General features: G+C 46.9%; 1 protein-coding gene across 6 annotated transcripts; it reads left to right on the forward strand.

The window, feature by feature from the left end:
* Positions 1-2470: 2470 nt before the first annotated feature.
* TMEM198 (transmembrane protein 198) lies at positions 2471-25947 on the forward strand. 6 transcript variants are annotated; one of them, XM_061609416.1, is made up of 5 exons: positions 2471-2944; positions 19197-19447; positions 20404-21096; positions 22677-22861; positions 24354-25947. In XM_061609416.1, exons 2-5 carry the CDS (start codon positions 19285-19287, stop codon positions 24498-24500), a joined length of 1188 nt encoding a protein of 395 aa, XP_061465400.1. In that variant the 5' UTR covers positions 2471-2944; positions 19197-19284; the 3' UTR covers positions 24501-25947. The 6 variants fall into 6 exon arrangements, with proteins under 6 accessions (XP_061465400.1, XP_061465405.1, XP_061465402.1 ...); XM_061609421.1 differs by having other exon boundaries at positions 20404-20979; XM_061609418.1 differs by lacking the exon at positions 2471-2944 and adding an exon at positions 10115-10441.
* Positions 25948-26560: the final 613 nt, after the last annotated feature.

The following is a 26560-nucleotide window of genomic DNA, read 5'->3' on the forward strand; positions in this document are numbered from 1 at the left end:
TCATTAATGAATATATTCAGCATTGCGACATCTAGGGCAGACTCTTCTCAGATCCGGTTTTGATTTGTTGTTACATTTATGTGTAGCCCATATTTTAAAGTAATTGGCTTTTTATTACAAAACATCACAGATCAGTTGAAGCCATGTAATGCACACACATACAATCTCTACAGTCTTTTACATTTTTGATTGAAAATCGAGGGTGGGAACATGTGATCCAAGTACCTTCCACATCATTTTTAGAAGGGTAGACATGTTGGTCTGTTACAGCATAAACAAAGTGACACAAGACAAGAGTAGCCAGATGGAAAAGAGGACAAGGCTCCTGCACCTTTTTTAAAGGGTTTTATTCAATATCAACACCATTTTTACATAACAAAGAACAGAGTAGCTGCATTGTGACACCATCCATCCATCCACACACACTCATACCCCATTCACACAAACACAAACAGGAAGGGGAGGGAAAGGGGAAATGATCTGGGGTTATTGCTCTAGCTCCTAAATTTGACAAATCACCATAAATGGTGAAGCTCAGACACTTCACTCAAGTTCAGTTAATGCAAATAAGGGCATATATGCAGACCAAATGTCAGAGAACTTCTCCTCCTGTTGCCTGTAAAAAGCTGCCTGCTAATACACTGACAGTGTTAACTAATCCTCTGCCCACTACACAATAGGGGGTGCGAGACGCTCTTTCCAATATTGCAGCATCAGTCGCTTCGCTACCATCAGCGCCCACTGGATCCAATGTCATTGACTCTCAGTGGGGTCCCACAACACCAGAATATATGTCAACATTACATTAACAGCTATAAACGTCAAATATTTCTCTAACACTAATGTGTATGAGGACCTCTGACCAGAACAGGGTAACCATCGGGCAGGACCATAACATATGTATCAAAGATGCTGACGATGCTTAGTCATGTCAGCATTTGTCTGTACCTGAAATGTATTTTTGGTGAAGCTCTTGAGGTGCCCTGTACACTCTGAATAAAAATTTCAGTTGGACTAAGCACAATTTAAGGTCCATGGAAATTACTCACAGTGAAACCAAAACTGCCTTCCACTGTTGCTGCCTTACTGAACGTTCTAGGATCCTGTTTCACTCCTCCCTAAGAACCTGCCAATCAAACGTAGCTTATCCATAAGTGATTGATACATGTATATGCCTGGCTTGTAATGCTCAGCTGTGGCAATTAGGTCCTGCAGCAACTCTAGAGATTCTGAGGGATGCTGGGCCAAATAGGGTAGTTAACAAATGTTTCAGCTGTGTGTGGTGCCAATGTGCTGTCCTGAGAAGGTCATACCGTTCATGCAAGCTCAAAAGGGGGAGAAATTCTCCGTCCTTCTTGAGCAACTGGCCTAACATGTACAGGTCCTTTTCCGCCCAACAATTTCTCAAAAAAGTCTTGCCACCAATCTTCAGGTAAGGGTTAAACCAAACAGTGAGCCTCTTATGGATATAAGGGTGAAATCTGAATTTCCTCACCAGTCTGCTCCAAGTCTATCGTACTGCCAATATGGCCAATGGGGCAATACCCCCTCTGATATGGTGGGAGCCAAGAGCACTCCAGTCCCCCAATGGAGCCACGTAAAACAATTCCAAGTTAAACAATTACACACGGCACAGCAGTCAGTACACAGGATACTGCCACCTCTGTGCACTAGTTAGGAGGAAGACACGGTGATATAGGGGCTCCTGCACCTTTAACAATTATGTAGAGGAGGGAATTTCAGCAAGTGTAGCTTACAAGACAAGCAACACCTGCTGAAATTCCCTCTTCTACATAATTATTAAAGGTGAAAGAGCCCTTTTCCCCAGCTGGTCACTCTACATAAGATGCTTTATTTTTTCTTCTTCTACATCATCTTTGCTGTGGTATCTCTAGAATTTGCAGTGGCCTCAAGCCACTAGCATTTCATGTACCAGGTCCTTCATTATGCAAGCGGCAATCTTAAACACAATTAATAGGGAAAAATCTTGGTTGCCTCCAAGAGGTCTTTTGTATCTTTAAAAGTTGTGCAGGGGGAAGGGAGAATTCCACCTTGTGGTTTTTCCCGTTACAGGGTTGCAAGGACACCTGCACTTGGCTTACTTTCTCTTCTCCTAAAGATACAAGATCAGTCTCAGGCCCTGAGCCCAGCAACCCTACTTTACACCCAGCATATAAATGCAACAGGCTCCTGGAGGAGGGACTAAACTTATCATCCCTCCTCTGCCAGCTAAACACCAGCAGATGAGTTTTTTTAAAAATCCTGTAGGCTAGTAATTTTTGTGGGTGTATTTCCTAGGTTGCTGTAACTAAGTATACTTTGCAACTATGGGCTAAGACTATGTTCTGTATTCCTTCCTTTGTAATTAATTTAGTTTCTCTCAGCCTGTCTACCCTGTATTTTTTAAAAAAACCTTTCTTTCATGTACAGTCAGTGTGTACTGCATTTGGATTTGTGTCATAATCAAATAATCAATTCCAAAGATGTATGCTAGTCTCAGTTGACAATATAGGAATACAGCTAAGAAAGGTTGGGTCTGTTAGCTGCTAATCCCCATACAGATGAATGACAGGTTAAGGAGACTGCTTAGGGCCCAGAACTGCTGGGATTAGGGTCATTATACCCAGACTATTTTTAAAAATTTGTCTGATGTGCCGGCAATACATGGGAAACTTTGCTGTGTTTTATACAATAACCTTTAGAGGTAGGCATTCACACATATGCATCTCTGCTTGTCTATATTACTAAGACCTTCAAAGAAAGGCTTCTCTAGGCTACAGGCCAGAGCTAGTCACCTGGCATAGCAGAGGAGAATATAAACTGTCTGAGCTACTAAAGACTGAGAGTGGGAAGAGAGTAGATGGCAGCAGGAGCAGCAGTGCCTCATCACCATTCCCACACAGCCTAATCCTCCTCCTCTTCATGACACGGGGCTCAGCAGATGGTAAGTGGGATTCAGGCTTGAGCAGATTCGATGACGTGCCTAAGCTAGTGTAGCAACTGACCTCTGGGATTCAAGGATATATGGCTTCCTTGTCAAATTCCCATCCCTCCTGTAATTTTTTTTTTTAATATATTTCCTTAAGTTTTTCAAAATAACAACAAAACAATACCTGGTGCCCACAAAGAAAGATACTAGAAAAACTATAAACAGTTATGATGTACAATACCACAGAAACCTTAGATTAAGAATCTTCAGTAATAAAAGTATTTTCATGTCCTCTCCATAAAGAAACATACATAACTGGAGGCTTTACAGAAGATGAGTGAGTATTCACATAGTTTAAAAAGGGGAACCAAACTGCGTGAAATTGACCTATGCTACTGGTTTGGCTACTATCCTACATGTGAGGGGCAACATAAAGACCCAGTCCAATGGCTATATAGATGGAGCCACTGCAATCCCTGTACCTCATGGCAGTGGGAGCTAGATTTCTGTACTTATGGTCAGGCCTCCATAACAACTTAAGCAGGCACATTCTCCTTCCCAAAGATCTTTCCAAACAGAAAGAATGGCCAAATCAAGGAATCGCACATGATAACAGGAATGTGAGCAAGTAGCTGTTACTCTTTCCTCCCCTCCCTCCCTCCCTCCCTCCGTCCCTCCCTCCCTCATACCAAATTAAACTGGCAGCAGAAGCATTTGACAGAAGAGGAGAGCACATTTCCATACAATGTATAATTTACCTATGGAGCTCTTTGCATTGGGCTGCTGGGAACCCTAGTACACAAGGAAGTTAGTAATTAGTTAAAAACAGACAACAGCAGGCAAGGCTTTTTTTTATCAAGGCTGGCCTAAAATATTTTGCTGCCTGAGGATGAGCAGCAAATCGCACCCACTTCCCTCCTGAAGTCAAGATGCATAGCAGCCAAAGCTGATCATGTTATTTTGTCTGTCAGGCAAAACCAACCAACAAGTGCATCTCCTCTACAATAATAATAAAATAATATCTTAACAATGTACTGCGCTTTCAATACAGTCCAAATCAGCTACCTGGGGCAGTTGCCTCGTTCTGCCTAATGGTAGGGCCAGCTCAGTTTTTGCTCACAAGTTAGCCAGGACAACCAATTGAACATTCCCTGGGTGATGAGCACAGCATTATTGTTTCCATGAACCCCATTCATTTCTCATATCTATATTCTAATTTATTAATTTTATTACATTTATATCCCACTTTTCTTCCATGACGGAACTCAAGGTGGAGTGTGTGGGGTTTCTAGACAGTCTCCCATCCAGGCACGCTCAGATAAACTTTGCTTCAACAAAGTCACTGGATCATGTACCCTCAGACCATGCTCTGTGATTTAGAACTAAATGGGATGAAAAGGAAAATATGGCAATATACCAAGGCTAGTTTTAAACCCTGAGTACTTTCTCCACTGTCCTGCTGGGAAGGAGTAAGATACAACTCACTAATAGGCAAAAAAACCTTGTGGTTTAAGAACATACCTATAGCCAACAGATATTTCTATCAAACTTTAAAAAGCAGGGAAATTGGGCAGCTATAGTGAATGCACCAGGGGAGCAGGAGACCTGACCTCCTCTCTGAGATACTGTACTGCCCTACAAATTTGTCAAAATGCAATCACAATTTAGGTTGGTCTTTCACAGTCCAATCCACTTCCTGTGTAGCTTGGAAGAATTTGGTAACATGTGCCTCTGAGCATATGGTGAGTGGTGGCAACACCTGCCATCTCCAAAGTGGGAGAATTACATTTTTGTATGTATATTGTTCTTCTTACTTTGCTTCTTTCCTGTGTTACTACCATTTCTACAGAGAAATCTAACCGAGAAAACTATATTTCTTTCATTATTCTTCATAGCAATCTGTGTCAAATTTATTTTTATTAATTTCAAAGCATTTTTATTGGTCAGTGTTATATGATGGTGAAAACAGCCTTTTGTGTTTCAAACTGGAGATTATATTCTATTTCTATTTTGGGAGCATTAACAGCTGAATTTGAAATTGCACTTTGATGTAAAATCAGACTGATTACAGTATGTTGCTACTTACGGAATGAATCCAGTGGCTGGAAAAAACAAACTTGGCCTGCCCAAGATGCATGCTTTCAGTCTGCTATGCTTAAACTGATTCACTTAAGGAAAGGTGGGTATAGTCAATTAAAAACATAGAACACACCTAAAATTTAATGTTGCTTCCTCCATGCTAAAACAAGATCAGCACAGCACATGTCTTGTTTCTGTTATTTGGCCTGATTGCGTTGCCACTGCTCACCATATGCTCAGAGGCACATTACCAAATTCTTCCAAGCTACACAGGAAGTGGATTGGACTGTGAAAAACCAACCTAAATTGTGTTTGCCTTTTTATACATTTGTAGGGCAGTACAGTATCTCAGAGAGGAGGTCAGGTCTCCTGCTTCCTTGGTGCATTCACTATAGCTGCCCAGTTTCCCTGCTTTTTAAAGTTTGATAGAAATATCTGTTGGCTATAGGTACGTTCTTAAACCACAAGGGCTTTTTTGCCTATTAGTGAAGTTATCTGCTTTTTAATCCAGGAGGTAAGAAATGGGATCCTGTGCAAGTTTGCTGAGAATGATCGTTTGCATGCTTGTTGAGTTCAATGGGATTTACTCCCCTGCAATCTTGCTTAGGATAGGTGAAACTGAGCATGGGGAGATGGGGAGGGGAGGAGGAGGAAGTGTAGGGGGAGGAGAGGAGGAAAGGCAGAGGGGAGGAGGGGGAGGGGAGCAGCAGGCGGGAAGAGAGGAGGAGGGCAGGTTTGATCTTTTGCATACTTATTGAGTTCAGTGGGATTTACTCCCATGCAATCATGCTTAGGATAGATGAAACTGACCATGGGGGAAGGAGGGGAGGAGGTGGAAGGTGGGATGGGGGAAGGAGGAGGGGAAGGAGAGAGGGGGAAGGAGAGGATAGAGAGGGAGGGGAGGGGGAGAGGCAGGTCTGATCATTTGCATGCTTATTGAGTTCAATGGGATTTACTCCTGTGCAATCATGCTTAGAATAGGTATAACTGACCATGGAGGAGGGGATTGGAAGGGGATTGGAAGGGGAGGGGATTGGAAGGGGAGGGGTCAAAGGAAAATGGAGGAAAGGGGCAAAAGGGACCAGATAGGAGGCAGGAGGAGGAGGGGAGGGCAGGTTTGATCATTTGCATGCTTTTTGAGTTCAGTGGGATTTACTCCTGTACAATCATGCTTAGAATCGGTGAAACTGACTTGGAAAAGGGGCAGGGAGAGGGAAAGAGGGGGAAGGGGAGGTAGGGGGAGAGGAGGAGATTGGGTGGATGGGCACTGGGTAGAGAGAAAGCCCCTTTCCTTTCCAAAAGGAAAACATTGTAAATAGTATCATTGTTTTTCAGGGTTTCCCCCACCTTTTTATTCTACAGCAAGCACATGTAGTCTCCCACCCAAATTTAAACCAAAGCTGTCACTGGCCACATCCGCACCAGATCTTTATTTCACTTTAGACAGTCATGGCTTCACCCAAAGAATCCTGGGAAGTGTAGTTTGTGAAGGATGCTGAGAGTTGCTAGGAGAGGCCCTATTCTCCTCACAGAACTACAATTCCCAGAAGAGGGGTTGACTGTTAAACCACTCTGGCCACTGGAGCTCTGTCAGGGGAATAAGAGTCTGCTAACAACTCTCAGCACCCTTCACAAACTACACTTCCCAGGATTCTTTGGGGGAAAACATGACTTTCTACAGTGAAATAAAGGTCTGGCATGGGTGTGACCACTTGATTAGCCAAGCCAAACAGCTGTGAGTCTGGCTTTTAGAACACTGACAGTTGGTTCTTACTGAGCATGTCTGACTTTATAATAGACTTCAAAGTTAAATTTCTTAAATTAATTAAAAATCAGCCATGCATTTTTTAACTTTTAAACTGCAGAAGATGAAGGTCAGAGTATGGGGCAAGATCAATAATAGGATTACAGGTACTCTGTGAACATGGCTGATTTTTAATTAATTTCAACAAATTATGAGAACTGACAGAAAAAAGTCCAACAAGGGTCTGGATTTTTTCTCTCTCATGGTTATACAATATCCACCTCTGTACAGTCCTGAAACTCAGAAATTTGGGTACAAGGCTTGGGATTATATTGCCCTCTCTAATGTTTTACTGTTGTATCCAAATGTTGTTATATTCAAATGCTGTGTAAGTTAAAGACCTGTCCCCCTTCCTACAGTTCTGGCTATCTTATTTAATGGTGAATGCATTTTTTACTGGTAGTAGTAGGATGCTCTAGATGAGTCACGCTACTTTGTGGCCCTCTCATGGGCAATGGTACATATGAACACTATTGCCGTGTTACAAGTTGCTTTATATTCTGGAAAAAGTCAACTTGTTTAAAGAGTACCCTTCAGAATGTGCTTGGACAGGTTCGTGCAACCACTTCTGTGCTGGATCCTTGCCCTTCTTGGCTAATAAAAGCTAGCAGGGATGGAACAGCCGGCTGGGCCAGGGAAGTGATTAATACCTCTCTGTGAGAGGGGGTGGTCCCTGGCTGCCTGAAAGAGGCAGTAGTGAGACAACTCCTGAAGAGGCTCTCCCTGGACCCAGAAAATCTTAATAACTATAGGCCGGTAGCAAATGTTCCATTCCTGGGCAAGGTCCTGGAACGAGTGGTTGCAGGCCAGCTTCAGACACTCTTGGATGAGACCGATTATCTGGATCCATTTCAGTCGGGTTTCAGGCCTGGTTTTGGCATGGAAACAGCCTTGGTTGCCCTGTATGATGACCTTTGTCGGGAGAGAGACAGGGGGAGTGTGACTCTGTTGATTCTCCTTGATCTCTCAGCGGCTGAGCATGGTATCCTTCTGGGGAGACTGGCTGAGTTGGGAGTGGGAGGTACTGCATTGCGGTGGTTCCGCTCCTACTTGGCAGGTCGCGGTGGTGCTTGGGGAACATTACTCGGCACCCTGAACTCTCCAGTATGAGGTTCCACAGGGGTCAATTCTGTTCCCCATGCTGTTCAACATCTACATGAAACCATTGGGTGCGGTCATCTGGAGCTTTGGAGTGCGTTGCCATCAGTATGCTGATGACACGCAGCTCTATTTCTACTTTTCATCTTCTTCAGGTGAGGCTGTCAATGTGCTGAACCGGTGCCTGGCTGCGACAATGGACTGGATGAGGGCTAATAAACTGAGGCTCAATCCAGACAAGACTGAGATGCTGCTAGTGGGTGGTCCTTCTGACCAGATGGTGGATGTTCAACCTGTCCTGGATGGGGTTGCACTCCCCCTGAAGGAGCAGGTTCGTAGCAAGGGGGTTCTCCTAGAACCATCTCTGTCACTTGAGGCTCAGGTAGCCTCGGTGGCATGGAGTGCCTTCTACCAACTTCGGTTGGTGGCCCAACTACGTCCCTATCTGGACAGGGATAACCTGGCTTCAGTTGTCCATGCTCTGGTAACCTCCAAATTAGATTACTGCAATGCACTCTACGTGGGGCTGCCTTTGAAGACGGTTCGGAAACTGCAGCTTGTGCAAAATGCAGCGACCAGATTGGTAACAGGGACCAGACGGTCCGAACATATAAAACCGATTCTGGCCCGCTTGCATTGGCTGCCTGTATGTTTCCGAGCTCAATTCAAGGTGCTGGTTTTGACCTATAAAGCCTTACACGGCTTGGGACCACAATACCTGATGGAACACCTCTCCCAATACAAACCCATCCATACACTACATTCAAGATCAAAGGCCCTCCTCTGGGTGCCTACTCCAAGGGAAGCTCATAGGGTGGCAACAAGGGAGAGGGCCTTCTCAGTGGTGGCCCCCAAATTATAGAATGATTCATGTGATGAGGTGTGCCTGGCGCCAACACTGTTATCTTTTCAGCACCAGGTCAAGACTTTCCTCTTCTCCCAGGCATTTTAGCATGTGTTTTAAATTGTTTTACATTGTTTTACATTTTTAAATTGTGTTTTAAATTGTTTTTAAGATATGTGTTTTAAATTGTATATTTGTTTCAATGTTTTTGGTTGCTGTAAACTGCCCAGAGAGCTTTGGCTGTGGGTATACAAGTGCAATAAATAAATAAATAAATAATGTACCATGAGGTACATTAAAAGGGATGTCCTGGAACAGTGATGACCTATGACAGGGGTGGGGAACCTGTTTCAGACCAAGGGTGGCATTCCTTCATGGGCTACCTGGGGGGACATGCCAGTGTTGGGTGAGACCAGAGGCAAAAGTGGGCAGAGCAATGGATGTGACTCTTACCTTTGTTCAGTAGGATACACTCCAGGCAAGCAAAGGTCAGAGGTATCTACACACTCTGACCCACCCACATTCATTCTCCAAACAAGCAAGTAAGTGGCATGATCACAGATCAACTACACATTCCAGCCAGGTAAAAGCAAGGGAGGGGAGCTCAGAGCAGGGCTGGAGAGGAGGTGTGGCCTTGGCCTGGTTAGAGGAGGCCCAACCTTGCATCAGGTCCCGGACCGGCCTGAGGTTCTCCAACCACACCACAAAAAGCATGGTTTACACAACAAAAAGAAAAATCCAGGGTGCTGCTACAAGCCTGTTGCTAGGGTCATATATTCTGCGAATAAAGTGTTGTTCTAAACTGTAACCGTTGCCTGGAAAGAGAGCAAGACTAAAAATACAATGGTTTTTTTTAACATGAGAGCGGGGCTGGAAAATAGAAGCAAAGCGATGCAAAGAGTATCGTTGCAATCGAGGTAGAGCAGACAATCAATAGAAGGCGGTGGAGCGGGAACGTGCAGCCTCTGAATACAGGATACTAAGGGGCTAAATAGCCAGCGTAGAGTGCATAGCAAACGGGATTGCACAGCGCAGTATATATTAAGAGTTACAGTTGGGGGTGGGTGCGAGGGGACGGAGGAGGATGGAAACAAAAGTCGACGCGGTGTGCTAGTGTAGTGCAGTGCAGTGACAATGGGGCAAAGAGCAGCCGATGCAACGCACTGGAAGCGGCCAGGGTGAAAATAAATGCCTATTAATGGCAACGCCCGCCGCAGATCGTTGAGGCAGGGCCAGCCAGAAGCAGCCCGCCCTCCTTCCGAGGAGGAGCGGAAGGCATCCTGTGCAGGAAGCTTTTCTGGCGCATCGGGCGGGGGGGTGTATATGACACACGCTCGCCTGTGTACAGCTCTCCCCCTCCCGCCGCCACCGCTGTGCCGCGCGCCCCAGACCATAAGCCGCGCGGGGCATGAGGAGAATCGGGGGCGGGCGGCGAGGGAGGAGCCGGAACGGAGGGCTGGAAGCAGCAGCCTGTTTGTTGTGTCCGAGGCGCGCGCCCAGCTCCGTCGGCTCCAGCCAACCCTTCTTGTCCGCGCCTCGCGAGTGCGCGCGAAGGAAGAACGGAGGGGGAGGAGAGAGAGGGAAAGAAAGAGGGAAACTGGGCGGTGACGTCACGCGGAGCTGTCCCTCAGCACCGGGCCGAGACGGGCGGGCTCTGGCGGTCCGGGTTCGAGACCGGGTCGAGCAGGTAGGGGAACCGCCGCGGCGAGTAGGGAAGAGAGGCTTGCTGGCTGGGTCTGCTGCTCCCTCTCAGTGCCCCTTGCCGGAGGATGAGGGCAGAGAGACGGTCGCTGCCGACGACGCCACGGCTGGCTTGGGCTGAGTGAAAGAGAGAGAGAGAGTGCTCGTTCACGGAGGATTATGTGAGCAGGGTTGATGGGAAAGAAGAGCAAAATATGGGAGCTGAATGATCGGGAAGCACACAAGGAGGGATCTGCACGCTGGGGGTATCGGGAGCGCTGGGTAAATGCCCCAGCGTGAGGGAAAGGCACTGATGGGTATGCCTCGCTTTCTCTCCTGCCCAGAGGCAGCTGGCGCTGACGGATCAGGCAATGGTAAGAAGTTGGAGAGACAGTGGGGTTGAGTTCACGTGGACGCCCGTCAACTGGGGGGGGGCGGTTCCCTTCCCGTGCAACCACAATAAAACTGCACAAAAGACCCTGAAGGCCTAGCCAGGGATAAGTGGAGTGAAAGGGAATGTCATTATTCCAGATTGTCCTCACAGGTACCAAATAGGCTTCTCTCCTCCAGTGTGGGTGCTGTGGCAGGTCACAGATATCCCTTCAGCCAGGGACTACCAATCTTCCTTTCCCTACTCCTGCTGGAAGGTTAGTTCCTCAGGGAGCAAAAAGTGTGTCTGCCTAAAGTCCCTACTTCCTCAGGCTTCTGTTGCTTAGGCTTGCTCTCCTGTGGGGAGAACAATAAAAGCCCTGCCCACGATCTGTTTCTATATATCAGTTAGCAGAAATATACGTAAACAAAGGCTGAGCGAGCTTAAAGGAAACAAAACCAAAATCCTTGATTGGCTGGACAGAAACAATGCCTCCCCCCCTCAAAAAGATAACTGTTGTATCCTAAGAAAAGATAGCCATCTGCAGACATCTATAGGTCCACCAGTGTAGGATCCTCTGGGGACCCCCTCATCCCAAACAAAGGGAGCCTGACGGTTTCCCCAGGAGTCTTTGCAGCTCTGTATCCTAGCAACTCTGCAGCTTCCCATATGTGATCCGCCAGTCCCAAACAACAATGCAGCCTGGTCTGGCTGGCACTAATGACAGGAACAAGCTGATAAGTAGACAGAGCAAGCTGCTCTATAAATGGATGGACAAAGCCAGGTATGTATCAGGCAGAGGGAATGGGGAATTGGGAGATGTGGTAGGACCCGATCGGTGCATGGTGGGCAAATGGGAGGAAAGGCAGGCTTAACTGTTGCAGAGAGAGCATCACAAGCTTGGTAAATCAAGGCTTCCCTCTAGGACATATTAGTCCAGGGTAGACATGGTAAAATAGGAGCATGGTGGAGCTAATCACCATAATGCCACCCTAATGCCAACACAGAAACTAATTCAAAGAAGTTGTGCTTCCTAGAGATGGGTATGTGTGTGGCTGATTTGATGCTATCACTGCAGCATTGCCTGTTCTAATCCTGCTATCCATTTGAATTTATAGCAGTCAGTATAGGGATTGGCAAAGTCCCTTGTATGGCTTGTGGGTCTTCGGGCAGACTGGTTGAGCATACCCAATACTTGCAAACAGCTCTTTCTGGAAGCACCTACAAGCTTATGGTTAGATGGGCAAGCTTTATGCTTGAGATGGAAAAGGGCAGCATGTCTTGCTATGGAATGGGATGTAGGCAATTAACCAGATTGCAGTTGGTGCTGCATGGAGCAAGATGGAGTGAAGAGGTTCTGTGGCACAGTGAGGACCCAGGTGGGATTTGCATGGAACAGGGCAACACCGGATGAATAGTGAAGTGAAGTGTTCCTTATTCCTGTAACCCAACTATGCCCAAGTGAAGAGTCTTCCTCCTTTGAACCTGTCCCATGCTTGATACCCTCCAGAATCTATAGTTACAGGCACAAAACAGCTGTCCCATGCCAGGGTCCTGCACTCAGTCACTAAGAGGAGCATAGACAGAAAGATTCTGAGCTAGTCATCATTTTGACTTCTCTGGAGTCAAAAACTCTTAAGTGAGGGCAACAGGCTCTGGGTAGTGTGTGGTTTATATGTGTGTGTCACTCATAGCTTACTTATTTTTTGTACTAGGTGGGGTTGATTTAGGTGCTTTGTAATGCAAGTAATTACAAAAGCAATAAAAAAAATCCAACTCCTCCCTGAAACAAAGATTGATATCTTATTTATTTATTTTATTTATTTATTAAATTTATTAGTCGCCCATCTGGCTGGCTGTCCAGCTACTCTGGGCGACGTACAAACTCTTATTGCTGCCTCCCTGGAAACTCTGTGCAGTGTTTCCTTATAATACAATGCTGGGCCCCAGCAGAGCCTCCTCCTTGCTGGCAGAGCATCTGGCATCTGGCTCCATCCTACAGCTATTCCTCATAGTACCACCACTCCCCTGGGTTGCTCCCAGGCTAATAGGATTCTTTCAGGAGGAGCTTTTCGGCAAGCTGTCAAGAGTAATCCCAGAGGCAACAAGAGGATAAGGTGCTGAGGATTCCCTTCTATATTGTGCACAGATCCTATCAGCAAGGATTCCTAACTCTAGCCCACAGGAAAAGTTTGCTGGCATAGGAGTTTACCCTGGCACTATTCCCTAAGACATCAATAGCTTGGCGCCGCACTTTTGCACCCTGCACCAGCAACACTGTCAGGAGAGGCTGAGTCCACCCAATCCTCCCACAACTTTCCTCAACCTACTCTTATTGAGTGAGAATCCACAATATGCTCTCATAACTCTCCTGATAGTGCCTTCTGTTGGTATAGCCTTGCCTCTTTTTCCTAAAACTTCACTTGCAGAATCTACATTGTGACAACCTTTATGATTTCCCCTTTCTGAGAGAACCTAGGATTTCGGTATTGGGTACAACTTCTTTATAGAGTGGCCTGGTTTCCAGAACTATCCTAAACATGCTCCCTACAGGCTAGCAGAAAATCATATTTAAAAAGTTCCTCTATCACCCTAGTCCCCTTCTTCACCTGTGGAATCATGACTATTACCTTTGTCTGTAAAGGCCTGTCTCATCGCTCTGTTTGTGGGTGCAAAGTTTGGCTGTGTTGATGTGTAGCACATGAAGGGAGACTGTAGGAAATTGGTAACACTTGGCCTCAATCACTGTGGATGATTAGCCAGGACTAATCCAGTTTCTGGACTGCAGCCGAGCCGGCTGGCCTGGAACCCACAATAGGGCCAGTCAGTCATGCATTCTCCTCCAGCTGCCTCCAGAGGGGACTCAAATATTGAAATACTAAAAGGCATAAAGGTGTGAGTTACCTTGCTCTCAAAGAAGAGGAGAAGGGACATGGGCTTCAGTATTGAGTAGCAGCCTGGGCAGAATCTTGTTTGTTCAGATGCACACTTAATGGGGTGTATCAGAGCTTGGAAAAGTTACTTTTTTGAACTACAAGTCCCATCAGCCCAATCCAGTGGCCATGCTGGCTGAGGCTGATGGGAGTTGTAGTTCAAAAAAGTAACTTTTCCAAGCTCTGGTACAGATTTAGAACCCATCCTTACAGAGCAGATATCTATGGTTTGTATCAGAGCCACTACTGGGCCCATAACAAGCATTAGCTAGCTGTGAACTGCACTGGCCTTTCTTTCTCCCTAGGCAACAGAACCACGTGGAAAGAGGGAGATTAGAATAGCTGGCAGGGATTCAGGACTGGGCAGGGAAGAGGGGGAAGAGATAGAAAATAAATTTGAGAAAAACAAATTGGAGCTTGACTAGGAAGCAATTGTTTGGGGCTGGATTTTCCACATTTAGGTTTGGAACAATTTTGGCAGATAGTTGCTGGCATGATGCCAAATGTTGCTGTTATGGAAAAAGAGCATGACAGTTTATGTCAGCTCCATGGATTTGTGTGATTTTCAGAGATATAAACTAGACTAGTAATTTATTTTGATTGGCCCTGAATCTTAAGGTAGAAATGTAGAGGCTTTTGAATTTCACCAAGCTTCAACCATGCAAGCTTTCAAGTTACACAGATACAAGTTCTATGTAGCGCAGCTCAACATCTTGCACATCCTTATGCCAACAAAGGTTGGTTCAACATTACATTATATTTTAGTAGTGCTTTTGTTCTGGAACCTACATGGTCACAACAGTTTGTTGATTTTAAGATTGCAACCCTAGGTAGAGATGTGAAAGCCTAAAAAAAACCAGAAAATTCAGAAGGGACTTTCCCTCCAATATTTCCATGCTTTTTTGGGGGGGGGGGTTTCCCCATTTTTTCAGAAAAAAATGAAAAATTAATTTTTAAAAATGGACACTCCCCCCAGTTTTTTTCTGGGCCTTCACATGTCTAATCCTATGTGCACTTCATTGCAAATAGACCCCACTGAATTCAATGGGATTTCTGAGTAAACATTCATAGAACTGGGCCAGAAGTCCAATTCTGGGGCAAAGTGTTCAGGAAGATATCCTGACATAAACTAAGTACACATACGAAGCATTTTGCTCCTAAACCAGCCTCCATGTTCAGAGGCAGTAGTATACTTCTGAGAAGACATGATTCACTAGAAAAGACAATAATGCTGGGAAAAACAGAAGGGAGTAGGAAAAGAGGAAGGCCAAACAAGAGATGGATTGATTCCATAAAGGAAGCCACAGACCTGAACTTACAAGATCTGAACAGGGTGGCTCATGACAGATGCTGTTGGAGGTTGCTGATTCATAGGGTCACCATAAGTCGTAATCAACCTGAAGTCACATAACAACAACAACAAGGCTTTTAAAAAGTAGATTAGACAAATTAATGGAAGATAAGGCTATCAGTGGCTACTAGCCACAATGGCTATGTTCTGCCTCCACTGTCAGAGGCAGTATGTTTCTGAATGCCACTTGATGGGAATCACAAGTAGGAAGAGGGCTATTGCACTTATGTGTTGCTTGTGGGCTATCAATAGGCATCTGGTTGGCCACTGTGAGAACAGGATGCTGGAGTAGATCAGCCTTTGGCCTGATGCAACAGGGCTCTTCTTATATTCTTAAATGCTCAGGACAAACAACAAGAAAGTGCTTTTGCCCTCATGTTCTGCTTTTGGACTACCTAAAAGCATTGGCTGGCCTCAAGATGCTGGTATAGATGGACCTTTGGTTTAATCCAGCAGATCTCTTATTTTCTTGTATTTTTAATTATATTCTGATATATTTTTCATGATACAGAGGTTTGTGGCAGGAACTGTATTGGCCACAGCATGGGTGTCACTCCACCTAGGATGCCTAGATTACCTGGCTCCAATCCATTGTTTATCATGGACCATTCCTGATTGTATGGCAGCTGGGTGTATAGAGGGATGCCAACTTGAACTTTTCTAGGATCAGGCAGTTTCCCAGTAGCTCTGCTTGAGGGCAAATCATGTGTGACTCCTGGTAATTTAAAGAAGTTTGGAATGAGCCTTGTCCCTCTCTGATTTTGCCACCAATGTGTGGCTATTCATTCTGTATTTGTTAAGAGTCTGCCTTAATTTTACCTATTTTACTGCTTTCAGGCAGTCATCTAATAAAATAGTTTTCTGCAATGGGAAAGCAATTTCTGTTAATTTTGATTATCACTTCCCTGTGAACAGTATACATACTTAGCAGCTCTTGATCCAGCTGTCTGAACATTGTGCATGAACCCACGATTCATGATGTGTTGATCATGAGACAGCATGTAAACCAGATGGATGTAATGCAGAGCATGTAACCCAGACAGGGTGGACCATGTGACGATTTGGTATGCCAGTCATCTGTGATGTCCTACCAGGTGGTGAGGAAGGTTTGCTATTATTCCTGTGGCTTCTCTAGATTTCTGACTGGAAGTCAATGTGTGTGGGGGAATTCTCTTCACCAATAGCATAACAACATATGCTGGGTCAGGCCAAGGGTCCATCTACTCCAGCATCCTGTTCTTACAGTGGCCAACCAGATGCCTACAGGAAGGCCACAACACGACCAGAGTGCAAGAGCACTCTCCCCACTTCTCATTCCCAGTGATTGAGATTCAGAGGCATATTGCCTCCAACACTGGAGGTACACCATAGCCAACATGACTAGTAGCTGATGATATTCTCCATGAATTTGTCTAATCCCCTTTTAAAGACATGGCAGGACATTATCAAGTGGTTACCAGGGGTGTAGTCATCCAGGGTCTCAGGGGGTCTTAGACACCTTACTTTATTGGAAGCAGGGTCCCTATGTCTCCATCATCCTATGAGTCAATCAGCATGAAAGGGGAATGTTAACCATTGAGAAGAGTCTTCTCACATATGTCCTTGTCCTTTCCTGCTGATTGGAGCCTATCAGAGCAAAAGGAGGTGAGTCAGTGGCTGACTCTTCTCAGTAGCTAACACTCTCCCCTCTCGTGCTGACTGACTCGTAGGGACATCTGTTGTTCTGGGAGAAGACATTAACAAGGATCTCATTCTAAACCCCGTAGTAAAAAAGTGGGGACATGGCTGTGACTAACATGAAGGGACCCTACACTTCTGAATTTGCCCCCTACATTCCTGGTGGTTACATGTCCACCACTGTAAACTCTGCATTAGTAAACAATTCATAGAATCATAGAATTAAGAACTGACCACATTCACCACAGAGTGGGCAGCATTGACTTCAGGTGACATCAGAAGATGCTGTTTTCCTGTGTGTTGAACAGTGAAGGTGAAGAAGTCAAAAGTTGTTCTTTGTGCTAGTTGTTGGTGTAACCTGGGTTCCTGGAAGATTTACTTACAAGCATCCAAGATCCTGTATCAGTTTGGATCCTCTTAAGAATAGGAAGTGAGTTAGCACGTCTTTCTCAGATGGTGCCTTGCCCCACAATCTATAATTGCAGTTGAGACTCCAGTTGCAGGCCTTGCCATCTGTTACAAGGGCCACCAGGATTTCCCAAGCCAGGAGGCCTAGAAGCGACAAGCAGGTGGCACTTGGACTTCCCTGTACTTGTTTCTTGTTATGCTGAAGATACAGGACAACCCCTGCCAGTGGTAATGTGGGAGTTTCCAGGCATGTTTGAGGAATACCAAGTTTTGAGGGAGCCAGCAGGGAGAAGACAGATTTGGAATAAGGGCCATTGGCACACTGTTTAAGAGGGGCCTGCAGGTAGGTTCAAGACTGAGGAGCATCAAGTGGGTATGGGCTGTGGGGGGAGAAAAGTAAAACCACATTGCAAGGGCGGGCGGGGCTTCCCAGGGAAGAAGCCGAGTTGCTGAAACAAAGCAAAAAAGATACAGCCCAGAAGAAGGCAGTCATTTGGTAATTTCTCAGCGGCCAACTGGAAAAAAGTCTTGTTCCCCTTAGCAACAGAGAGTGCACCAATCGGTAGACTGCATACTTTCAGTACTGGTGCTCATTGGTGGCAGCGGCAGTGAGGACGGGTAAAGGAATGGGAATGAGAGAGAGAGGCGCGCGCGCACGCACGCACACACACGCGCGGCAGAGACGGGAGAGATGTCCCAGGTTTCTGACCTGTTTGTGGGCAACAAGGAGGCAGGGGTCAAGTCTCCTTCTAGCCACATCTTCTTCAGGATCCCTCACCCATCCCTGTGCCACTGAGCGCTACCCTGCAAACATATATTTTCTGTGTTAGGGTGTGAAAAGAGGCAATAACTACAATACAAAGCTCCTACCTGGCTGGGAGTGGCTTTCAGGGACACCCCTACAAATCCTGGATGGATCTTTTGAGTGTCCTGTCCTTTCATTCTTGCAAGGGGTGGGGTGGAGTGGGGCTTAACTCCAGCAGGCTTTTTTCTGTTTTGCTTTCTAGCCTGTAATCCACCAGAAATGAGAAAATTAGAAGGGGTGGGGTGGAGGGATACTGTTCTAGTCTTGAGCAGGACCCAGATGTGCTAATCTGCATTTGCTGCTGTTTTTAATGGCTGGATTTCCAGTTGTAAAGAGGAAGGAGGATGCCTCAGCCAGCTAGCCAGTCCTCCTTTGTCTTCAGGCAGCCAAACATCCACACACACACAGGGTTAATGCAACTCAAATCTCTGACATATGCTTTTCCAAACTGCTACACCCCCTTTAGTGACTCACTCCCCTATCCCACTGGTTCTTTGAGCTAGAAGCTGGGAGTGGGTGGGTGGGTGGGTGCATGTATGTTGTTAAAAGTATCATCTGTTCTTCTCTTGGTTGCCATGAAGACCATACAGTGGCGATTCCCTTTATAGCCACATTTTCCCTCTCTTTTCCATTTTGGAAAGTTGTTGTCACATGCCTTGCTCAGCACCCTCCTCTTCCTCCCAGCATTGCTCTGATTCCATTCCGACGTGGAATATGCTGTTAAGCTCCCTGGCAGGCTGAGGCTGGGGTGACTCAGTGAGATTCCTCCTCTTGGAACAGAGGTGGAGAAAGGTCAGTGGGAATCCTAGACGCCCTGCTTTGGATGCCTGGCCTCCTCTGCCTCTTTAAATATATTGACAGCATTCAGAACATCTTCTGCCTGCCGGTGATGTCTGGTTGGACTTGGCTCAGGCCCAGGGAGTTGGTGGGCATTCCCACCTCTGATCTTGCCATGTTTTTTTAATCCTCATTGTTAGTTGCCTCTTACAGCCTCCAGAACAGGGGGAGTTGCTTCTTAATGAATAGAACAGCCCTGCAGAGTGTGGAAGGAGTTATGCCTCAAGGTCTTGCTGCTGATTCTTTCCACGGAAATGGTGTCCTTTTGGCTCAGGGATGTCTGTAAAAATTCATAGGGTTAGGTTGTGCTGCTGATTGGTCCATCACCAGACCTTCAAGTAGCTGGGGCCCCACCTTTCTTGTCCTATGCTCTCTCAACAGATGGATGCAACGCCATGAGACAACATCCCCTGCAGTGGACGGGGAGGGAACGGGGAGCCTGACATTGCCTTGGAGACCCTGAAGAGCCATGACTTCAACTGTACAGACCTTGCGTTTCCCACTGCTGCCGCATGTCCCAGGACAGGACAGGATGCATAGCTGTGAGGAAGAGATTGAGCGTCGTTACCAAGTGGTGCCCTCGGTGGTCTGTGCCATGTGCTGCCTCTTTGGGATCATCTACTGCTTCTTTGGTGAGGAGGAGTGGGGGTCTGTAGGCCAACCTAGGTCTGTAGAGGACAGTTTGAGCTGAGGCATGGGGGCGCAAGGAGATAAATGGTCTCACTGCCCTTATGTGGCCCACAGAGTCCATTCCACACATAGTCAGTCCTGTGTCACTGTGTGTCTGAAGCAGCAAAGTGGAACTCACATTCATGAAATATTCTTAGCAATAGCCCATTGAGGTTGCATTTCTAAGCAAGGCATATACTGCAAATTATGGGGACATTTTTGAATACGCATGTTTAGGATGAGACTGCTCAGAAAAAGGCTGGCTCCCAGTTTTTGGAGCCTCCTGGTAGGTTGCTGTGTTGGTCCTTCCCATTCAAAACCTAACGTAGTGGTTCCCAAATGTTTTTCCCATGGACCACTTGAAAATTGCTGGGGGTCCTGGCAGAGCACTGAATGATTTTTCTGCCTGTTGTAGCAATTGCAATGCACTGTGCTGGATGCTGTATGATTTTTAATGACAGTTTAGGAACCCCTGACCTAATGTTCTTCCGAGCAGTTCTAACAGAAAGCTATTAGTGCTTTTGATTCTCCTGTACATACCCAAATGGGTGCTTCAGTGTGCACTGGTCCCTGCCAGTCCAGAGGGCTTAGAGAAACTAGCATAGGTTTTCCAAACTTCATGACAGGATTTCTTTGCTAAACACGGCAGTGTCCCAGAGAAAACGTGAGCCAGTTTTCCCCGGGACAGTTCCATTTATGCGTTACAGAGCCCAGTTGGGAGTGCAGAGAATGCCCAAGAAAAACAACATGCTTTCTGAAGTCCTGGATGCTGTGTGTGTGTGTGGGGGGGTAGGTATTCCAGATGATGAAAAGAATGGGGATAGCCCTGCCCCGCTAGAACAAAGAGATGGGTAACCTGTCTGTCCTATGTCCCTCACCACAGCCCCAAGTATTAACATCTCCTTCCTCCTTTCCTCAGGGTACCGATGCTTCAAGGCAGTGATGTTCCTGACAGGACTGATGTTTGGCTCAGTGATCATCTTCATGCTGTGCTACAAGGAGCGGGTGTTGGACACTCAGCTGAGCGTAGAGGCCTCCATGGGCATCGGGCTGGGCATTGGGGTGCTCTGTGGGCTGGTTACCATGCTGGTGCGCAGCGTCGGGCTCTTCATGGTTGGGCTGTTGCTGGGGCTGCTGGTGGCTGTGGCTGCACTGGTGGTGATGGAGCAGTTCTACCACCCACCTACCGTCTGGATCCCCATCGGCTTGCTGCTGGGTGTGGGCATGCTGTGTGCGGTGCTTACCTTGCAATGGCAGCGCCTCTTCACCACACTGTCCACCGCTGTCTTTGGCAGCGCTGTCATGACTGCCACTGCTGACTACTTTGTTGAGCTCTTCCTGCTGTTGCAGTATGTTTATGAGCGGGTCAAGGTAGCACCTGCCCGGCCCATCTGCTGGTACAGCTGGGTCATCCTGGGCACTTGGCCAGTCCTGGCATTGTTGGGCGTCCTGGTGCAGTGGAAAGTCACAGCTGAGGGATATTCACACACTGAAGGTGAGCGCGGTGCTGCTGCGTGGGTCGGAGGGAGGCTGGAAGTGAGCAAAAGAGCAGCCAGGTGGATAAGCTTAACTGCTAACTTGCACTGCTGCGGCATAAAGTCCAGGAGTTATAGTAAGTGCTAGTTTCCTCTCTGCCTCCTCCCATCTCATCAAAGGGAGTATCTTCAAATTTAGAAGCCGAAGTCTCTTAGGCTGAGCAGTATTTCTTGCCTTCCAACAGAACTTGCTATTGCTCAGCTGTAGCTCTATCAAGCAGAGAGTTAGCAAGACATATGCTTGTTGATTACAAGTGGGACCTGGGTGGTGTGATGCATCTCACAATAGAAAGAGGCACACATCATCCTCGCATCTCACACAAATGCATCATGCTTTGTGGGTAGGGCTTTCTAACAAACACAGGCAGGGTTATCTCAACCAACGCAGGGCTTGATTATATTTTGGTAGAGTTTTCCTATAGTAGGAAAATGGGTTTGTCTTTGCAGGTGGTGGCATGAGCAGGCTTCCTGCTGAAAGCAGAGAGCTCTGTGTTTGTTTGTGCGGTTGTACCGATGTTCAAGAGAAAATAAGGGTGCCGGCCAACTTTTTTATCACCTTCTGTAGCCGTGCCTTTAATAGCAGCTTGATGCAGAGGCACCTCACAGGTCCTCAGGGGCAATTTTTCCTTAGTCAGGTTCCCTCCTTTTATAGACATTGTCCTTCTTGCCTCCTACTATAATAAACACAGTTTCAGACTGCTGAATGTGCTGAGGTTTTCCCTGCGTTCACAGGAATCATAAGAATTGGTTATGCTGATTCACAGTCAACTCCTTTCACCTATTTATTTTTTTAAAAGTTAACCAGTTAATCATTTCACATATTGCAAAACTGCAGTGAAGGTGCCTTTTGAAGGATTCTGAATGAAATGGATGTTTCGATGTAAATGTGTGATAACTTGCAATTTAATAAGCAGAAACCAGCCTTCTTTTAAAAAGAAAGGCAAAATCTATTTAAAAGATATATTGGCATTAATGTCAACTGTATGCTGTCAGCTTTACTTGCCTATGGTTCTTATTGCCTGAAGGAAAACCTTAGTGATTTCACCCAGAAAGATAAAATGCATGCTAGCTATCATTACAAACTGGGGGGAAAGCTCTCTTCAAGTTCCCTTTTCTGAGGGAGTGGGGAGAAGGCACATTAGTCTCCTCACCAACAATTAATTGAGGATTAATTTTAATCTATTATTAAAGCTTTAGCAGTAATTAATCAATTAATGCTTTGAGCCCTTATTCAGAGTTACAGAGAATCCATCCAGCTTGATTTCTTGTCTCTGAGGGCTAAACTACATATTGCATCCAAACAGGTATAGTTGCAATGTACCAGTTAGCATGAATGTGGGCTGGTCTGAGAGATAGGGAGGGGAAGAGGGCCATCGGTCCAAGTGCCTGGCACCTCATGTAACTGAATGACTGCCCCCTAGAATAAAACCGGTGAGCATAGGTGTGCATTCCCTAGTCATGCCACCATACTCCATGATGGCTCTGTCAATTGTGAACTTACCTGATTATGGGGAATCTCAACTCTACTTACAGCCCCCACTTAATCCCACAACAAAGAATTCCAGTGGTGGTGTCTGCTAGGTGTTTTGGGCTACCCCTTTGCCATGCTGGCTTTCTGACCACACCCTCTCCTTTCCTATCCCCCCACCCCAAACAGTGATTATCAGTCGGCAGCAGCGCCGTGTCCAGTTGATGCGTATCAAACAACGGGAAGAGCGCAAGGAGAGGAAGAAGAAGAGGCGGCCACACCCTCACCTGCAACACAAGGCTCATCCACCAGAGCCTGCCTACCGCCGCAAGCCTAATCCCGTGCGCCGATTTGATGGGGATGTGCTCTCCCCGGTGAGTGAATGCCAGTGCTCTCTTGCACAGTGCTAGGGCAGTGGGACTGAATCGGGGGGGGGGAGCCACAGTTAACATAACAGAACATTCTACTCTCTAGGGGTGAGGCAGACTAATGAACTCAGCTTGTTCCCAGTTCTATTCCTCCAGGCCTTGTCTATATCCACCATCCCACTCACCCTCCTTTGCTTTTGGATAATCGATGAGGCACTTCCATCTTGAGAGCCAGCCCTGTCCAGAATGCTTTCCTCATTCAGAAACCCATCTGTGTTGAATGGAAATATTTCTTACCTCCGCACCCATTGCTTCTCACACCCCAGGCATACAGACCATCTGTATGGCATTCCCATAGAGAGAGAAGCAGGGAAACAGTTCAGCAGGACTGTGGCACTGCAGGCTAGCCACCAACTGATGCTTCAGTGTGCAGGGCACCCAGTGCCTGGCACAACATACAAGGGTGAAAGATGAATAGAGAAACTTTGTCCAAGTTGTGTTTATGCTCCATGTTTGGCAGTTTCATTTGGGAACCGAAAGTAGAGGTGTATGTCTCTCACTTTTTCTTTCTATGTCAGTGGAGGTTCTCTTTGGCCATAGAGGATTCTCTGCCTACTACCAATAGTATTGCCAGGGGGTCCTTAGGGAGCATTGCTAACTGACACAGGGAAACTACAGTGGCCTTCTCATGGCATAACTGGTGCTCTTAAATGATGGCGAACATACTTTACTATGTCAGCCAGTGACTATTTACACCCAGTAAGTAAGTCTGTGCCAATTAATTTCCTTGGTACTCACAGGCACAAATAGCTTGGGACAAGCTATTCTCTGTTGTGACACCCTCCCCATACTTGAGTGTCCAACTTCATAGAGAATTACAGTATTATGATCTATGCAAAACTGCAAGGTGATTGAAGGGTGTGGCAGTGCCCTACCATAGTAAATGTGTAAAGTGTGAAAGGGAGACACATGTTAAACATTTAGGGACAGGCACCACAGAATCTTGACAGGCTTTAAGAATCTTGTGGCCTAGACACATGCAGATTGCCTGTTCATGAACGTGCGCATCTGCTGTTCACACTTTATGTGTCTACTACAGCAAACACTGGAGTAGCAGCGGCAAACATTCATGCCACCTCAGTGTGAAGCAGCTCTTCATTCTCCTGGTCCCTCCCAGTCACGGCACATAGAGGTCAAGCTGAAGCCTCCTTGCCAGTTGTTTCTAGCAGGGCTAGAAGTTCTGTGAGCCCTTCCCAATAGGTTTGTGAGAAAACGAGTCTTTAGTATCTCAAGGTGGTATGTGGAAGAACAGGCGGTTCTTGGCTACTTGCAAGGAAAGGGTGATGATGCAGCTATTAGTGAAGGCCTTCTCCCAAGAGCCTGGACCTGTCCAGAGCACTCTGGGGAAAAGTGTTTCTATATAGCAAAGCTTCAGCCAATATGGGGGATGGAGAAGGAAAGGTACCACCCTCATTTTCTTCTTTCCCCTTCCTTGTAGAGCTACATACAGAGCTTCCGAGAGCGGCAGACGGGCTCCTCCCTCAACAGCCTTCTGGCCAATGCTCACGCTGCCATTGACATAGACTATGACTGTGGCTCCACCGTGCCCTTGACGACGGGCTCTGGCCCTGCCATGCAGGTATAGTCCAGTACCTCCCATCAGGACACATGGACACTGTCCCTGCGTGGTCACACAGGCCAGGCCATGTGGATTTAGCATCTGTGTTCCCATCAGGACTTGCAGATACTCTTCTCTGGCCTGGACATGCAGATGTAGTCCAGTATCTCTCAAGCTGCAAGTACATGCGGAATTCTCCCCAGCGCTACTTTGGCTCTGACTAAGCCGCCCTAAAACAAGGGGCAAGGAAAGAGTATGAGCAGGTGCTTGGGGCAAAGGGCTGAAGAGAGACCTGGTTACTAACCCACCCAGGCCAGGAATGTGGAATGCAGGACTCAAGGGAAGGGTGGATATTGCCTCATGAGACCAGAAAGGAAAGAGCCAATCGCCTGCATGAAAATGGCAAGGATGACTGTCAACATTTCCCACCCACCACTGTTGGAGCAGCCCTTAGATGGAGGAACCAATGGGGTGTTCCTGCACTGTCATCTTGCCACATGACGGACCCAATCCTTGTGTTGGAATTTTGTTTTTATGTGAACTGACCCCCACCCCACCCCCAGGACTGTCTCAGGGGCACAAGTGGTAGGATTTGACTCAGTTCAGTCTAGTCTGGCTGGGACTAGCCAGCTCAGGGAAATGGGTCCTCTGGCCCTGGGCCCCTTGCCCATACCAGTGCCTGGCCTACTGTTTAAATGGGCAGCTCAAGGAGGGAGGGGAGGAGGGTGGGGGTTGGCACCTGGGCTGGGCTATGTTAACTGTTGAAGTGTGCGAGTATGTGTGTGTGCGCGCTGGAGCAAGTATGGGGCATTGGGCTGGTATCCAGGCAGTGAGCCTTTTTGATACCACCCCCTGCTCCCTCCCCCTGCTCCTCATTCTGGAGTGAGGGGAGGGGAGTGAGGGGAATGGGGGGGGGAAACACCCATGTACATATTCTTGTTGCAGTTATTTGTATTAATTTATTATTGACAAAGAGCTGGGCCTCAAGAGCACTGATGGACCCAAAGGGACCGATATAGAAAGGGGAAGAGGGTCCTGCAATCCTCGTAGCTTTCCCCTCAGGCCCATACCTGTGGTCACCCTTTTTTCCTATCTAGTCTCACGGAGCTGAGGGAGGAGTGGGGTGGTGTCCCCCCTGCACATGACTCAAAGTTTATCAGCCTCCCCACCCAATTTGGAGCCTGTCTCTTTGTTATCTCTTGTGGAGGGCTGTGAATTTCTCAGGGTCTCCATCTTTGATGGGACTGGAGCAGGGAAGAGTCACCATCTGTTTCAGGATGGGGGCAGGGTGGGGATCCAGGGCAGCTCAGAAAGGCCTCTCCTCCATGGAGACATCGCATGTTTCTCTCACCAGTTGCCATTGTTGTCACCACAGAAACCTTGCACTCTTGTTTTTCTTTCTATCCTCTCTCTTCATATATGTGCCAAACGCTGCCGGGTTGCGGCTGCGCAAGTAAACAAAAAAAGCCTTTCAGAGTAGCGCCTCCATGAATGAATGTGCCACAAGTGTCGAACAGAGGCACAAACACTACCACACATGCATGTGCTTGGATATTGGATGAGACGAGCCTGGATTGGGAGGGGAAGCAGAATGAGTGTGAGGAATGGGGTCCAATCCGTGTCTTGAGGCATCACATACAGCACACTGAACTAGACGATATCTTGAATTATCTCTTCTTCCTGCATGGCAGTATATCTGCATCCTCTGGGCAAAGGATGGGTACGTACACATGGTGGGAGTTATGGGCAGAGCATTGTTTGGAGGAAAGTGATCAAAGGAACATAGAAAGCCACCTTATACTGAGTCAGACCATTGCTTCATCTAGGTCAGTATTGTCTACACTGACTGGCAGCAGCTGTGCAGGATTTCAGGCAGGAATTTCTCTCACTCCTACCTACAGATGTCAGGGATTGAACCTGGCACCTTCTGCATGCAAAGCACATGCTCTGCCACTGGGCTTTTCCCTGTACTGTGGTGGCTAAGACTGATGAGGGTTGTAGTCCAAAACATCTGGAAGGCACCTGTTTGGGGAAGGCTGCTCTAGGGCAGGGATGTAAACATTAAGCACCCCAGATCACCACTTCAT

The sequence above is a fragment of the Rhineura floridana genome, chromosome 2, assembly GCF_030035675.1.
Source record: "Rhineura floridana isolate rRhiFlo1 chromosome 2, rRhiFlo1.hap2, whole genome shotgun sequence".
NCBI lineage: Eukaryota > Metazoa > Chordata > Lepidosauria > Squamata > Rhineuridae > Rhineura > Rhineura floridana.